The sequence below is a fragment of the Pagrus major genome, chromosome 11 (genome assembly GCF_040436345.1).
Source record: "Pagrus major chromosome 11, Pma_NU_1.0".
Taxonomy (NCBI): Eukaryota; Metazoa; Chordata; class Actinopteri; order Spariformes; family Sparidae; genus Pagrus; species Pagrus major.
Window position 1 is genome coordinate 8,856,245 of NC_133225.1, and position 17,960 is coordinate 8,874,204.

At 42.2% G+C, this 17,960-nt stretch overlaps 1 protein-coding gene across 1 annotated transcript in view; it reads right to left on the reverse strand.

The window, feature by feature from the left end:
• Nucleotides 1-9,601: 9,601 nt before the first annotated feature.
• Nucleotides 9,602-17,960, reverse strand: part of LOC141005056 (capping protein, Arp2/3 and myosin-I linker protein 3-like) — a 33,112-nt gene continuing 24,753 nt past the window's right edge. Inside the window, exons 33-40 of the mRNA XM_073476799.1 lie at nucleotides 15,144-15,317; nucleotides 12,872-13,070; nucleotides 12,034-12,775; nucleotides 11,777-11,883; nucleotides 11,534-11,660; nucleotides 10,637-10,708; nucleotides 10,364-10,471; nucleotides 9,602-10,025 (exon numbers count right to left, since the gene is read on the reverse strand). Of these exons, the coding sequence (XP_073332900.1) occupies nucleotides 9,985-10,025; nucleotides 10,364-10,471; nucleotides 10,637-10,708; nucleotides 11,534-11,660; nucleotides 11,777-11,883; nucleotides 12,034-12,775; nucleotides 12,872-13,070; nucleotides 15,144-15,317 (1,570 nt within the window). The 3' untranslated portion in view covers nucleotides 9,602-9,984. The remainder of the gene's footprint in view (nucleotides 10,026-10,363; nucleotides 10,472-10,636; nucleotides 10,709-11,533; nucleotides 11,661-11,776; nucleotides 11,884-12,033; nucleotides 12,776-12,871; nucleotides 13,071-15,143; nucleotides 15,318-17,960) is intronic.

Here is a 17,960-nt window from a genome sequence, read left to right on the forward strand (position 1 = left end):
GCTAATAATACCTCAAATATCGACATGTGAAAACATATGTTTTGGTGTTTTGGGTGAACTGACCTTTTAAGCTTGATTATCTCCCATTATTACCCCAAAAAACCCCTCAAGGGGAAGTTAACCTCTCCATCACCCCGTAAACCTGGTTTCACATCATCCAGGTTTTATCCTCTGTGAGGGTCTTAAGGCCAACTGGGGTCATGACACAGGACCTGCCGAAGTGGGACAAACTTGGGACCGATCCACAGGCGGAGGTGAGGATTTTTATGGAAAATAGGACAAGAAATAGCACGAGCGAAAGAATCAAAGGAAGCAGAAGTGAACGAGAGAGTCCCGAGAAACAGGACAGAGGGAATGAGAGAGTGACCGAGTCGAGGAAGGCCGTGGATGTTTGGACAGATGGTGTGAGGTGGAGGCCTGTAGGGTCCCAACAACTCAGCCTTATCCCACAGATACATGTCCTAATCCCGTCTAACTCTGCTACAAGCAGCAGGCTTACACATCTCACCTCAAGAGGAGCCCACGCCCTCCCTCCCTCTGAGGATCTGTCTCCTTCACTCTCTACACACACACACACACACACACACACACACACACACACACACACACACACACAAGTGAGACATAAGACATATTAAGTGCATAATGTTTTAATTGTTTGATTTAACCTGTCTAATCCAGGCTCAACGTGATGAATCACAAATGTCAAAACATTTCTTGAAACTGCCAGAGAGGTTTTGAGTAAAAAGGTTGGAAAGAAATAACTCAAGCACTTGAAGAAAAACGACCTTAACAGATCAGTTTACACACACAAAACACATTTTTGGCTTTACTTGTCCACATTTTGAGATCTCTCTGAGATTTCTGCCTCTGCTCCAAAACAGTGGGAGTCAATGGAGATTTTGTTTGGAGTTGCTCACAGCAAAGCAAAGCAAAGCAAGTTTATTTTTAGGCCGTAGCGCTGCACAGACACACGACAGCTCTAAGTCCTTTACAGGCGCAAAGAAATACATTGCGACAAAGACAAGGAGATGGTTTTAAACATTTTGACTTGTCACAGGCATGATGCTAATAACATTAACCACGGCTCTGTTCTATTGAAGTGTCCAAGTAAGTCAGCGTGACAGTGAGCCAGCAGGAACAGTACCAGGACCTTGAAACTGAAGCCATCCATCCATCCATCCTTTCAGCCAGCCCACGTATGGAGGCCGAGTCCTCAGCAGTGTCCCAAGCCTTATCATATAAGAAAAGATCATCTTGGAAAAACACGTCTCTTGCAAAATAGGTTTTGCAGAATTGATCTTTAGCATTCATACATGTTTCTGCCATTTTTGGATCGCTAACGAATGCTGCTGATTGGAGTTCAACCTATTTTGCCTCATTTTGTTGCACCATTAATAATTCTGATAACGTGACATCAGAGTAAAAGGCCTGATTCAACATTTTGGAAATACATTTACTCACTTTTTTGATGAGTTACAGTAGCTGAAAAGATTATTGATACTACTCTCTGACTACAGCTAGCTTGGCTCTGTCCACGTAAAAACAGAAACTTGGATTACAACTGACGTGGAGAAAAATTCAGATGTTTTTTTAACGTATTAAAACAAGTCCCCATGCACTTCAGTTGTTTGAGAGACTTCTGCGACGCTGTTTTGATGTGAAGCTCCAGAAATGTTTTGCGGACTACGAAACTTCACCTGGCTTTCCATCAGCACGAAGGTGAGGAGGTAAAGACTGAATTTTCATTTTTGGTCGAAGTCATCCTTTAACTGTATTGCTGTTACCTTCAGACAGAGCCAGGCTAACTGTTTCCCTCCAGTCTTTACGTGCTGACAGTTAACTGGCTCCAGAGGACGTTCCCGGACGTATCAAACCGTTCCTTAAAATTCTTCTGACGTGTTTGCCATTATTTTGTCGACCCAGTATGACTTGAAACATTACTGTAATATCAGCAGGATGCCTCGCGGCTCTTTGATTTCTCTCCCTTTTGATTGAATTCAAATATAATCTAAGCAGAAGAACAGACACCACGCTGTGAAGTGTTCATTATCATAAGAGGACACATACTGTTATATTATCTTCATCTCTCCAGTCAAAGCTAATATTCTACATATCCTGTCTGCCTCAAGGAGCATTGTTTATCATTTAACTTCCTCGCTCCCTCCTTCTCCTCCTGGCTGCCATCTAATCTCAGTGTTTTTGTAACAGGCTCCTAATCCATCACTTCAACTGTTAAGCTCTAAATTGCCCATTTAAGTCTGACTTTGGCCTTGTGTAGCTACAAGATTACACGATTCATACCTCCTAAGCTACGTTCTGTCTTTTATTGATTTTCATTCCAGACTCATCTTACTCGTGACGTGTTGTTTGTGTTTGTGTCTAGGCGTGCGTGGGTGTGTGTTTACTCATGCTGTCCACACGTGGGGTCTCATTGTGAGTGGACTTATCAGGCTAGTCATAGGATTAGCGCTGATTCTCCCCCTGAAACTAGTGTCAGATTAACAGATACCCGTGCCTTAATAAACCATCTGTAATGTAGACATAAGCCGTCAACTCGCCCACCCCGGGCCTCAACGGTCCGTCCCCACCTCAGATCAATGGACGCACTTAATCACGATCATATCACTTCCATTTAGTCAGAGGTATAATGGGCTGTAATATGTTGGGGAAATTACACATTTCATTACTGCAGTTCTCACTGATGTTGATGCAAATGAAAATTGTGTTATAACATGCGTGATGTGTTGTTATTAATTAACAACTCTTCATTCACCGTCATAAATTAGAAAATGTTGCCAATAAAACCTCTTCAGCCTCGAGCATCTTTGTTGAATAGCTCCGGTTCACCAGTAATAAAAATCTTTAATCTAGTCAGGCAGTTTAAGATGTCCAAGCTCACATTAACACATACAAACAAACAACTTTAATCTTAAAAAAAACCCACAGATGAACAGAGATGGAAATCAGGGGGTGGCAGCAGACAGAGAGACAGAGGCGGAGGTTAGGGAGGATGAGGAGGAGGAGGAAGAGAGGGATGAAGGGATTAAGGTGGTCGATACTTTGGCTCCTCTCCCAGACTGAGAGATGACACTAAAGCTGTTAATTCATTCCCCTCTCTCCACCCCTCCCTCTCCTCTCATCACATAGCTGCTCTGATTCTTCTCCCCTCCGTCATCATCCTCTTTGGAAGATTATGATATTTCGCTGTAACTTCTACGGCAACAAACACTGGACTGCCGACGCAAAGGTTGTGCTTTGAGACGATAATCAGTCAATATATTTGGTTTTTTTTCCCACAACTGAATAAACAAGCTGTTCTCAGAGGAAAATAAGGGCCCCAGAACACTGTTTGAAGCTAGAAAGGTGGCAGGGTCCGCCGCATATAAAGTAAAACAGTATGAAACTGTGTTGTCCGTTAAGGTCAGTTTGTGTATTCAGTTTATCAGTCGTGAAAACAAAGTGAGTTTGTTTATTTAGTTTGTTTAGACATAAAATCAGTCAATGAAGATGTTTCTCTTCTGATTAAAATGTCTTACATTTTTGTCCCTCTGTGTGCTCAGTTGTGTTCGTTTATCTAAGATTTCATAGCAGCAAAAATGTCCCTTTAAGCAATTATCATCATCAGGTAGTAATCGTTAGATTGTATAATTCTAATAAGTTAATTTGTATAATTAGTGGCGTTTCTGCAGTTTTCATAATTAGATTTGCACATTTAATGAGCTGTTCTTGGAAAAACTCGATCTGTTGATTTCCTCCCACAGTGTTAATGCAAATGTCAAGTAATGTGATATTTTTGTAGGAGGTGGAGTGTTTTTTTTTAATAAATTGTTTATGAATCATTACTATTTAAATACAGCCCTATAGATATCCACTGTATTTGTATTTCAGCCTCTGCCTGTGTTTTCACCTGTGTCCATTTGTTTGTTTGTTGGTTTGTCAACAAGATTACACAAAAACTACAAAACGGATTTCCACAAAACTTGGATGGAGGATGAGTCTCAGCCTGGAATAGACCCCATTAACTTTCATTGTGAATAACTTTCTTTAATACTGCAAGATAGGGTGTTTTTCACCCTATTTAAGTGGCTGGTATCTATGAGTGAGTACAATTTGATGCGCTTGGACTTTACCGTCATTACACTGTGGCCAGTTCAGCTAACTAAATCTATATACGAGCACAGCTCCATTATTCATAGCACTGTCTATCTGCTTACGGAAATGTGACAATACTGACATTATTGTTTCCTTTGTCTGCCTGTCTGTGATTTGAACTACATTTTACAATGCAGTTCATGCACTGCCGTAGGGGATTTGAATACTTTTGGCAGTTTCCAGCAGCTCCTGGAAAAATACAAAAATACAACCAAGCTACAAACCAATATCAAACAACACCTGGCCGACTTCAGAACTGTATCTTTGTCTAAAATCTATTTCCAGCTCTGAAGAGACACTGGATGTCTTATATGATTCACTACAAAGCCTGAACTCTGCCTTTACAGACATAATAGAGTAAAACTTTAATGTCCCCGCAGGGCAATTTGCTTTACAGACAGTAGTCAAACACAAATGCATAATACATCAAGCGCAATCACAAGACGAGATCCACATCACTGACACCTTCACCACAGATCATGTTTAAAAAGCAAAGATAGCTTGTATCTGTTCATGCTGCCCTCAGGGAGACTAAACCTCTGCCCTGAACTCAGCATATAAAGGATGCAGAGGGTCCAAACAGTAGTCCTTGCCTTAGTGATGGCCTTGATCCAGATGCTGACATTGACCAAGCATGGGAGATGAACTGGGTGAGGAGATATCTGAGGACATCGAGGAGAACACGTTACATGACATGCATACGACATTTCTCCTGAGGTATCATCAGTGTGTGATAAGTGTCACTCTGCTGAGGACGTGCTGTTCGAGGCTGACCAAATATTGGCAGGACATTTTAAACAACTTTTCCAAATTGGTTGTTTTGACGTTTTATCCTGACCTCAAGCTGATCATCCTCGGCACGACAGAGACACTGAACACATTACGGATTCCTCTAAGACTATTTATTGCCTCTGGCTGTAAAAGAGCAAAGATAAAAAGCTGGGACCCTGATAGTGTGGGACTGGCTTCATGACTTGTCTGATACTCTCCACTTGGAAAGAGTCAGATTTCCTTTGAAGGACGAGGTGGACAACATGAAAAAGACCTGGTGCCCTTCAGAGTCACACCAAACCTGACTCGTGTCATCATACAGCCCGAGAGGAATCAGGCTTTCTTACTTACCTCACACTTAATCCACCCAAATTTTATTTACTTGTACTGGCAACCACAGAGTCCAGACCTTAACCCCATTGAGAATCTTTGGGATGTTCTGGAGAAGACTTTTACGCAGCGGCCCGACTCTCCCATACATCATCAATAGAAGATCTTGGCGAAAAATGGTTGCAACTCTGGTCCAACGAAATATGAGGGTGTGTGACTTGTGAGGCCGGCCAGTGTATAATCTGATCAGCTGCAGCCCGTCACTGTGCAGGTACATGTTGATCAGCTGCCGCTCACCTGTGCCTGATGCTGTCTGAGCCGCTCTGTCTCACAAACAGACTTCCTGGCCATAAGGTGACTCCGACGGCAGCAGTCCCCGTCACCCATTAGGGAGACGGTTCCCATGACGACCTCCCCGAACAGCTCACTTATGACCTTTTGTAGACATGGTTGTAATTACATTAAATTACACTGCATCTTATCATTGTCTGCTTTCATGAGTCATTTCCCATGAAACTGCTGTGGCATGAATATCATCCAGCAGGCCTGCTGTGAGGAGCCACATGCAAACAGACTTTCACAGCTTGTTCATGCTCTGACAGCATGAGGGGAGATGTTAAACAACCTCACTCAGGATTAGGTAGTAATAACGGGCCATTTTTAGTAGATTTACAGCCGAGTCTTTCCGACATGAGCTGAACTTTTCCCAACAAGTCGTTTCAGTAGCACACGTTGGATCCTCCGACAAACCGGAAGGAAGAGGAGAGGGCTCAGATATCGGGGGGGGGGGGAGGTATTGTGTGAGCACAATCATGCACATTGCTTCGGACTGCCTGCATCCTTTTATTTTCGCGCATCTTTCTCCTCTACCCACACATGTTCTCTCTCCAGCTCCTCTCTTCCCTCGGCCTTTATGCGATCATGTTGCTTGGTAACTGCAGAAGAATGATGAGAAGTGTAGGATGTGTTCGGGTGCCTCCTGTGTGATGTGATGTGTCTTCACATCAGCTGTAAGAAATACGGTGCAGTATGTAACGCAGCCGGATGACACACGCTCACCGTAACATATTTTGGTTGAGATTTCAGGTGTGAGGATGTGGAAGAGATTCTCCTGTGGGTGCTTCTTAAACCTATAGTCTCATCACATTTTGGGTCGTGTCCTTAGAGAAGAAATTTATGCTTCTGATAACAAAATAAAGAAGGAAAATAATAAAATCTTCCTCCTTTAAAAACATCTGTCGAGGTGCCATCGAGCAGACGTGGCAATGACACTAGTTGCACAGGCACGCCCTCATCTGTGAAGCTTAAAGGTGCACTGTGTAGTTTTGGGGAAGAAATTTCAATCAGAAGAGAAAGATTTTTTATGCCTTAACAAACTCTCTGACCTTAAAGGACAACACTTTGTTTATATGTGGCGGACCCTGCCACCTTTCTAGCTTAAAACAGAGTTCTGGGGACCTTATTTTTCTCTGAGAACAGCTTGTTTATCCACTTATGGAAAAAATAACTATCTCTGAATTTGTATATTTACCTCATTGGGTTTGAATTTCTTCTCAAAAACTACATAATGCCCCTTTTATCATGCAAAACAAGAGCGTACATTTTTGGCAAGACATCTGAGCAAAAATCCATCAAAAAAAAAAAGTATTTTTGTGTTCCTATGTGACAGAAAATGTGGTTAAACATGAACTCTCACAGTTTAATGTGTGTGTTCTAGCTCCACTTTCTGCAGCTGTTTCCTCGACACCTGATCAATAACGGTTGGCACATTAATTTAGGGGATATTACTACACTCGAGGAGTCACCACGGTGGATTCCACATTAGATTCGAGGTGGAGTGGGAGTAAGTAAGTTCAAACCAACACATGGATTATATTTCACCCTGTTATGAAGTCATTGTTGCCAATACGCTGCCTGCAATCTCACCATAAATCAAAATTTGTGATGTTAAATTGCTTAAGGAGAGACTTGCTCATTGCTCACACAGAGTGGATGCGAGGACGGGACATTAAATCATCATCTATCTGATAAACTACAGCGATTAGATAAAAAAAAGAACGTGGCTGATCGATTAAATAGATCATTTAAAGTGCGCACATGCACCTGGAGGAAAGAGAAAACTGTTTTCAGACGCATTGATAACAAAATATGCTCTTGTAACATTAAGTGAACGCAGCAATTAGTCTCAGTCAGCCAGAAAAACCTCTTTAGCATCTCCCCAGAGGTTGTTTACTCATTAAAAATCACTGACTTGGTGAAAAAAATCCTGACTCTTTTATCTCCATTTCAGCAAAACTGCAAAGATTTCCTCATTGGATGGTGGTATTCTTACTCGTATCTGACTCATTACAGCATGTTTAGAAAAAAGGTCACGGCACGGTTGCTAATGACAACATGCCAGACTGCTGCTCCACTCAAATCCTGTGTTTGTGTGTGTGTGTGTGTGTGTGTGTTTCATTTGTAGGGATCAGTCGCCCCCTGCTGTTTCCTCACATTCTTTGACTTCTATGAATATATGAGGTTGCCATGCCAACCGGCGAAGGGCATTTCTGAAGTCAGGAAGTAAATTTAGCATCCACCTGTGATCACAGAAATCAAACCAGTCGGCTTGTTACTGTGAAACTATGTGGTTTGTTAACAGCTCGAGTTATTAAGCTGGCAATTATTTCCCTTTTTAGGGTGACAGTGTGTCATTAATGTCCATTGTCACTGTAACTAACCTTTTTAGCCACTATGGGGCAGCAGAAACAAGCCCAAAACATTGGCGTTGACATATTATCACCTTTAAAATTGATATGGCGAATTTATCTGCCTGTTAACATCAGCCCAGTCTTCAGGATAAAATGTCAGCAGTGTGTCTGCAAACCACTGATACATTCAGATCGGTGCATGTAACAGGCTGTGTACCATACTGACATGTCTACAAAACGTGTCATATCACGTTCATATTACAGGGTAATAACCGGACTTTCAGGTCAGGAGGCGCAGGGGAGGGTGGTGGAGTGAGAAGTGACAAGGCTGCCAAGCATTTGAAAGTGTGACACCACTGGGTATTTTTAAGGACACCTCGGCACAATTTTTGTGGTGACAAAAACAGATATTTTTGATTGCAAGTCGGCCCATCTCCATCTCCATGGTGTTCGTGGCAAAAAACCCCCCCAAAAAACCAAACCCTTAAAATTTTAATAGGAAGTCGAGCAATTTTTCCGGTGGTGTTTGTGGGGACAAAAATGGGTTTTTTAATGGGAAGTTGTGCTATCTGCAAATGTGTTTTTGCCAACAAAACCGGGTCTTTTTAAAAAGACCTTGGGATATGTCCAGCTTTGTTTGTGGCAACATAAACAGGATATAATTGACGGGAAGTCAGGACATCTGCAGAACGCCTGAGACCACAAAACCGTGTTTTTAACGAGGCCTCGGGACATGTCCAACCATGTTTGTGGCATTTTTAGCCAAAACATGATCTTTTCCTAACCCTAACCAAGTGTTTTTTGCGAGTGCATAGTGTTGTGACAAAAGACAAATTGAACCTGACCACACACTAAGTTGCAACATAATGAAACTTTAAGTTTAAACTTCTCTGAGTTTGCAGAAACAAACTTTGCCAACACTTATTCTGGCGACTGAGTTTGTTTACACTCCCAGCAGACAAGGAGCAACATTAGCATTCACTCAGAGCCGTGTTTCTGCCCATTATCCAGTCTCTTTCTACCTCTATTTTCCACCAGCCCCAGAGGGAAATACCTTCTGTTTAGCTGCTAAATGCTTCAATAATGTTTTGTTCACTAGCTAGTCGCTAACTATGTCTGCTGTCTGGTGCTTGACAGGAAGCATACGGTGTTTTTAGAGCTTTTACATTGTAAACAGCTGCCTGCTGCCACAAAAAAACAAAATGAACTAAAAAAAACCAATGCCACTTGGGATACTTGTACACTTGGGAGCCCTTTCACATATAAATATTCATGTAATCCATTGTTAATATAAAAATATTAATTATAGCTGCTTTAAGTAACTGAAATAAGACATTTAATGTGATATGAAACACATCCAGGTTGAGCTAACAGCAGGCAATAACTTATAAAAATGAGTCATGGTGGTTTTCCATTAGTGTTTTATTCATACAGTGAGGGTGCTCATACATAATATTTATTTTTTTCTATAAAATATATTACCTTTCAGTTCCTGAAAGCAAAACTAGATATAAATAATCAAGTTTCATCTGATAAGAAGCAACTCATTTTCAAGTGTCAACCAAGGCAATCAACTGTATCAGCAGTCAGAAATGCTTTGCGGATTTAAGAAATCACATTCTAATAAAGACTTTTTTATTTTTTTTTATCTCTGTCTAGCAAAAGCCACAATGCTCGAACACTCGGCCCACCGTCCACCAACACAAAAGACAATGATCATTTGCGTTTTTTTTCTAAAGTAGCAAATACTGTTAAAATACTGTAGCCACAAAAAGACTTTTTCATGTGAGAGGAAAGCAAAGACAGAAACACAGTCGGGGTGAAGAACAGGGAGGAAAGTGACGTTGAGGAAAGTGAGTGTTTGAACAGAAGCGGGTGACTGATGCTTTATGATGTCCGTCAAGGAGGAAACGTTATCCCCTCTGGCTCTCCCCCCTCCTCGTATGTTTTTCTTTGTTTCCTCGTTGGATGAAACGCTCCACGGTCGTCATGACAACGCGTCGGCAGGACAGCGGCGGGTGGATTTTTCTCGGGGGCATCACAACAGCTCGCTGTGGCCAGGGGCTGAGTTGAGGCTGTCTGTACAGTAAAGGAGACAGGAGCCTGATCACCGGCAGGGAAATAAATAATTCATCACTTTTTATCACGATCAATAACACTATTATCTACTCAGCTGTGAGTACACAACAGTAGGAAATATAAAAGAAAAAGACTCCACTGAATCATCATTGTGTTTTCTATTTTCTATTTAGCTTTTTATAGATAACAATTTACAAATCTCACATCCCACAATCGTAAAACACATGCAGCTGTGTTTGATTACCACTTGACTCACAATCTGTAACATCTGCAACACACACACACACATACAGCACAGCACAGCACAGATAAATAAAAACAGAGAGAGAGACATGTACCAGACAAGTCCAGTGACTTATTTCTGTTTTGGGGTAGTCTAGGTTTTTTCACGGGGGGTTTGCGATTTGGGGGCTTCTCAACATTATTAGGGCTTTCCCTGTCAGTGCCTGAGTTCAGTGAGGACAGAAAACAACAATCAACAGTTAGATACAGACGCTTTACACACGGAGCAACATGTATACACATATTAAACAACATATATATATATATAGTGTAACAACCTGTTGGGTTAATAGAAACAGTATGTGTGATACATAAGAGAGATATTGTACCTGCGTCACAAGACATGGCCTTTCTGCTCCTCTGTGGTTTCACTGGTGCCTGAGGTCTCAATCCTTCTTCACCTGAACAACATTCATGAAATACATATATATATATACACACAAAGAGAAATATGGTCTGTTGATATTACTGCTTTCTTGTTAAGGGTTAGATCAAGATCAAGATTAGATAAGATCAATACCACTTTCATGTCATATTAGCTTAGCTTAGAACAGACTAGAAACATGGGAAAACAGTCAGCCTGGCTCTGTCCAAAGGTAACCATGTCCGCCTGCCAGCACCTTAATTTGTACTAACCAGATAACAGCTGACAAGTTGTGGTTTTGTGGGATGTTGTGTGCCGGAGCAGTGACTTTTTGGAGTCTCCGCTGGTTGACTGGCATCTTTACAGTGACAACAAGACTCCAGCAGGTTGTGGTTCGGGGCCAAGAAATGGTCCAACACAGAACCAGTGTTAAACCACAACTTGATGTTTCCCCCTTACAGTCTTTTTATGCTAAGCTAGGCTGTAGCTTCATATGCTACGAACACATATTAGAGCAGTATCGGTCTTTTCTTGTAACTCTCTGCAGAGAACTACAGGTATTCCTTTAAAGTTTTCTGCAGGTTGGGCAGTTTTTTGCATCTTGATATCCCGTGACTGATGTCATCAATAAATCAACAGATATTATGTCTTCTCCGCCTGTTTCCTCCAAGAAAGTGAGTTTTATAGTGAGCGACATTAAGCTACTTCTAATATACAGGGAGGAAATGATCAAAATCAAAGTATTTACTGTGATGCTGAAGTCAGAAAAATGTTTCTGATGGGAATGTGAGCACAAAGGAGCTACATAAATTAAACATGTGTCTGCACCACTGTAAATTGTTTGTACTCTCAGAGGAATTACCTTGACTCGCAGCTCTGTCCGGTAATCCGTACATAGGCTTGTTAACGGGAGGCGGCACAGGAGGAGGAGGTAAGTTCCTCTCATTAACTGATTCTTTTGGAAAAGTCACATACGAGGACGTCTTTGGCTGTTTGTTGGATCAGAGAGGAAAACGTGAACAAATCAGGAAGACAAAGAAAATAATTGCAACGGACAGACTGCTCTGGATTTACAGTATCAATGGAAGAACCATAAATGACAAACCTTTTCTGGAATCGGAGGAGGTTGACCCTCCGAGTCTCTTCTTTTCTCTCTCTCTTTCTTTTCTACCTTTCCAGGATCCTTCTCTGTTTCTCCTTCCTCCTCTGTCCCTACGGACAAAAAAAGAAGAAATGTCTGTCACCTCGCTTTGTTGTTTGTTTACGTGCTGGTGAGGTGACGAGCGCACTTGAAACCTCTTTGCAAAAGCTACAATCTCTTTGTCTCTCTTTCCAACTGCGAAACATAAGGTGACAGTGTACCTGGCAGAGTGTCTGCGCTCTCGAGTCGATGTCTCGGCCTCAGTTTGGACAGGTTTGGTTTGCTGCTCTGCGGCGGGGGATCTGGTTTGGATGCACCTCGACTTCCTCCTCCTCCTCCTCCGCTGCTCCTCCATCCCTCTGTAAACCCTCCACCAGCGTCGGGACACATCTGTCTGTCTCCCTGCGTGTCCTGCTGATGCCAGTCTGCAGCCGCTGCCTCCGAGCTTTTCAGAGGATCCGCTTCCTGTTTTGGCGAAGGCGTCCTGTCAGACGGGTACGGCGGCAGCGGCCTTTGAGCCAAATGAAGCGCCTGCACTTGTCTCTCCCCCTTCCTGCTCCCATGTCTGCTCTCAGTCCACTGATTGTCCACCTGTATGTCCGTCGGCCTGTTCTCCGACCACGACCTGTCTAACTGTCTGCCGCCCATCCACTGTCTCTCTATCTTTCTGTCTATCTGCCGCTGGGTGTGTCTGTCAACAGTCCACTGTCTCTCCACATGTCTGTCCTGCTGTCTGCTCTCGGTCCAGTACCTTTCTGTCTGTCTGTCGGCTGTCCTCGGCTCTGCAAAAGTCCTGTTTTCAAACCGCTGTCTCTCTACGTGTTTCTCTGTGTGCTGATCGCTTTGCCTCGCCTCTATCCACGGCTTGTCCACCTGCAGCACGTCTGTTGTCCTCTGTTTGTCGTCCATCCAGTACTTGTCCGTCTCTCCTGGCTGTTCAAACACAGCATCCATTTCGGGCTTCTGTCAAAACACAACAAGAGGAGGCAAAAGCAAAAGATCACACCAGAGGCAAACGTTCAGTGAATGAATGCTTGTCGTGGGTCACACTGAGTGTACCTCTCTGGGAGAATAAAAGGGGTGTTTGCTTCCTCCCACGCCCGGGTGAGGGATGCCCGGCACTGGCGGCGGACTCAAAACGAGAGTATTTTTCCCCTGGTGATCGTTTATTTTCCCATCAGCCCCTTCGCCGGGTGACCCAGCTCTGCCAGCGGACCTCGGAGGCTGAAGGAGGGTGTATACATTCTCTGTGGCGGTCCTGTTAGGTTCAAAGACAGAAGATGTTAGCCTCCGCTGCAGATTCATTAAACAGAATTAAGAATAAACGTGACAAACTTTGAGAACAGAAAGGGTGTGACGATTCTGAGACGGGTTGAAGCTGAGATACAACCTGCTGCTACCACTGAGTCACGACTTCACCTCTGTGACTTTCACTGTTAACCTCCACTAACAATCAGAATAACAACCCAAGCAGAATAAAAATGTCTCATGTAACCACTTCAGTCAGACGAGACTGATCCAGTCCGACCTGATCATACGGCATTTTCAATTGGATCAGGAGAGGTGGTGTAAACCTTGGATAATCCGTTACGTAGGAAAATATTATAACCTAATAACCGTGTAAACTCTTAATCCAAAAATTAATCCTCCCATGGAGCTAAAATTACATGACGTTGCATCTGTGAGGGACAGAAATACGGCATTAACAAAAGAGAACTTGATCTGTGGCCGATAAAATTTTGTTGTTGGACATCTGAACAGATTATAGGATTGTTGAATGCCTCACTGGGTGAAATCCTTGAATAAATGAGATGTTCAAACAAGCTGGAGTCCAAGTTTACCAACCCAAAGGTCCTCTTGCACTCTTCGCCTGTTTAAAGATTGCAGGAGAACTATGTTCTACCGAGATTGCTGCTTGATTAAAAACAACAGCAGAAAAGCAAACGTGTCCCCAGGACATGATTTGGGTCCGCCTTGAAAATTGTATAACAGTTGGTGTAAAGGAATGAATGTATTGATTGACTTCTCTCAATAAAGTTAAAAAAAACCTTCCTCCTATTCTTATTCTCCTGTAGATTAGACGCTTCACAGCAGGAAGAACCGCTCAGTAAATGTAAAAATAAACATCTATTCTGATTAAATGCAGCGCTGTACAGTAATATGTCCAAAAAACCTGCTTCAACTGGACTCTAAAACAGAGCGCGGGGTCGTGTCCTGCGCTAAACAGCTGCCTGCTTGTGTCGGCTGACTGCACTCTACATGGTGCATTCAGGAATGCACGTTAATTGCAAGATTTGTGTCCCGTTCCATTCACATTCAACTTTTCCAAGTTTTTTTTTTGCTGCACTTGAGAAAAGTGTTTTGATTTATTTCGTTTTTTTAAATTAAAGGTGCACCATGTAGTTTTGGGGAAGAGATTTCAATCAGAAGCGAGAGCTCTTCATGAACTGATATCTGACTTTTTCATGCCTAAACAAATCAAATAAACAAACTGACCTCAAAGGACAACACAATTTCATTCTGCTTTACTTTGTTCGAAGCTAGAAAGGTGGCAGGGTCCGCCACGTGTAAACAGTGCTCTGGGGACCTTATTTTTCTTTGAGGACAGAGAGTTTGAATTTCTCCTCCTTATGTGAAGCTTCAAAAAGATATTTCATTCATAGGCTTCTTGAGTTTTATTGATCTTTCAAATAGTCGTTTATTAAAACAAAGACGTTGTGTTTTAATTAACTACCCGCCCTCCCAAAAAAATACAAGCAAACAAACAAACAAACAAACAAAAACCTGGTAGGAACCAAAACATGACTCAAAACTCCAGGTCTGAACCGGATTGTGGTTTCAGAATCACTCTCATGGTACAGTGGAATAAGAAAGTATCATTTTTGTGGCAGAAAGCAGTTTTCCCGCCACCCTAATCTGTCTTAATCTGTATTTGACATGCAGCGTGTTCATTTCTTATCACTTGGCTGAGAATCGGAGCCACCGGCTGCTCATCTACATCTGTGCACACACGCTGGTATCAGCCCGCCTGCACTTTGGCAGCTATCAGCCATTTCTTGTACCAACAAAGAAATGAAGGAGATTTAGAGTGATATTTGTCAGCGTATTTATGGAGCTCAGTGCGGCTGATTGTCCTTATGAGGACCAAGAAGAGATAATCAGCAGAAAATGTGAAGCTGTAGAGCAGAATATGGGAGCAAAATGAACGAGTCCTTTGTGATGTGATGTTGTGTATTGTTATCTACCGCATAAAGTGGGCATTGTGTTGTCTGTTCAAGGTTATATCTTTACAAACGGAGTCCATGTGTGTTGTGTTTGCGCATGCACCAACCCTGTGGGTGCTGTAGCAACAGTGTGACACCCGTCTCCGTAAACCTCCGCCTCAGTCTCCGGCCCCTGATTGGACAAAGTTTGGTTGCGGTTCTTGCGGAAGCCGAAGATGGCCAGCATGTTTCTCCTCTTCTTCCTCCTCAGCGAGTGAGCTTTGTGCAGAGAGGAGAGCTGACTGAAAGAGGAGGGAGAGAGAGAGGGTGAGCGTCGCACATGCACTCCAGTCCGAGCACAATCATCTCTGTTAGGATGTCATTGAAGTCATCACAGCCATCTGCTTTGCTCCTGGTACATCTGCGGCTGGAGCGTTGCTAGGCTACACCTCTTGGTACACAATGATTCCTTATAAGTGCACTTTTTTTATATAATAAATTTAATCATGTTGAAAGCACTGACTTAACCTGATGATCTGCAGTGTGGAAGGAAGCAAGATTATTCTGATCAGCTGCGGCTGCTGCTCCTGAATTCAGCTCCGCCAAAATAAAGGCTTACCAAACTATAAATATCTAAACATATGTATATCGAAGAGTCACAATAATGGTCTGCGGTTTTTCTGTTTTTGCATGATTGCTGTAGGACCAACCATTCATTTTCCAAAAATAGCTGAAATGATTAATGGAGACCTCTTGTGCTTTTTCATTTTTTGTGTTTTATAGGTTCTTGTGCACGTAAACGTCTTGAAAGTTAAAAAAGGTCAAAGAAGCTCTTCTCTCCCACACAAAACACTGCTCATGAAACGCCTCGTCAGTGGTCCCGCCTTTAATTCTGTGACTTTGTGACATCACACTACATCATAGAGTCACACATTTGCATAATCTTTGCAAGGCACCTACGAATTGATTTAGCACAGCGGCTCTGTTGTTGTATGTGGTGATGGCTCAGGCGTGTGTAAGCTGACCAATCAGAGGAGGGGAGGCCTTAAAGAGACAGGAGCTAAGACAGACTGTTTAAAGCATGTAAGCCTGTTCGAGTAAACACCCTAAAAATACGCTTATGAACGTGAAAATGAGCATAATGTGTCTCCTTTAATTGATTAGTTTCAACTATTGAATTAATTGTCTGCTATTTCAATCATCCATTATTCAATTTGAGTAATTTTTGAAGAAAAAAAGGGGAATAGTTTCTGATTCCAGCTTCTTAACTGGGAATATTTTTGGTTTCTTCACTCTTGTATGAAAATAAATTGAATATCTTTCAGTCGTGGACAAAACAAGTCTTGTAAGGACATCATCACTCCCCACTTTTTTCACCATTTTCAGACATTTCAAAGACCAAACAGCTATCAATTAATTGAGAAAACAATCAACAAGGAAAATAATGATTAGTTGCAGCCCTATTTCAAAAGCAGACTGATCACAAATTTAAAAAAAAATCACCAGCTGCTAATGACTTCCACCGCAGCCACATCCAATCAACTAACATCCAGACTCCTTTGATCAACAGCTCGCAGTCACCGGCTAACCCAATCGTGTCTTGTTACCCAAAATCCTCCAAACAGCCAGCTCCAGCTCCACTAATCATCAAAGAGCGACAAAATTAATGTTTCACTCGAGCGGAGTTGATGGACAGCCGATTCGATTGCCTCTGAATGTAAAAGCAGCCAGCAGGATGCGCTAAACAAGCCGAACCTCGCCATGAGATTACTTCAAAGACAGACAGCACACACTGGTCACAGAGACACAACCGCGCATCTTGAATTATTAAGAATAATAACCTAAACATCAGCCAGCTGGAATAAAGCCTGAGGAAAACACGTTTGAACACACATAGGGGGAAGAAGCATTGATGTATTTAGTCTGAAATACAATATTTTTATGCTTTTTCCATTCACTTTAAGTCAGTGTAATGTCATTGCAGATTTAAATCGGGAAATTCAGACATATAGCTTAATCGTATTGCTCATAAGTAATTACTTCTAATCTAAATTGAGCCGTCTGATATTCAAAGCGTCTGTATTTAACAACCTGGGACAACAATCAATTATCCTCCTCGAGAATCTCCTCCTCCGCCTCGAAGCTACAGAATGAGAGAAGGTAAAGACTCTCAGCCAAGGTTACGTCTCACACACACATTTCCCAATCACTTGCATTCACTGTAATAGTGTAGTTTGTCTATTCATAGTTTTTTTTTTGTTGTGTGCCTTTCTTGAGATGGTTTCCCCTCTTTTGTAACACGCTCACAGAGGACTCATTGTTAGCGATGGATGAAAAATCCCTCTATTGAAGTGATTCCACTGAGCGTCATTTGGTAAAGATTTGTGTTTCGTGCCAAAGCACACCATACATTTTACAATTATTTGCTCCCACTGATTACAGTGATTTCAATCGAGTCATTTCAGTAACATTTCATCATCTCAGTCGGAAGTTAATGCGACTATTCAGAAAACTCTTGTCCTGCTGGTGCATTTAAGGACGCTCTCACAACTGAGATTCAAGGCTGGGTTGCACCGACAAGGATTCATTCTTAAAACTGAATAAATCACTGCTCAAATTATGTTGCACAAACCTTTAAAAGCTTAAAGTTAAGAATGTTAAATCTTTCTTTAAACCTTGGTTTAGTTTTTTGCTCTAAACCTGGATTCAATCTAAATCTTGTGCAACTTTTAACTTCATTTCAAACTGCGACCCACGATGCTGCTGAATTTCTATCATGATTCCAGTTCAGCGTGGATTCTGTTTTGGAGCTGAACGTTTGAGTCATCTCTCAAACATGGCAGGAAAAGAAATGCAGCCGGCTAACTATTATGGCTTTCACATAAGCACGTGCCAACTTGGCTTAACTCGGTTTGACGCCCTGGTCTTGAGTCGATGACATTTAA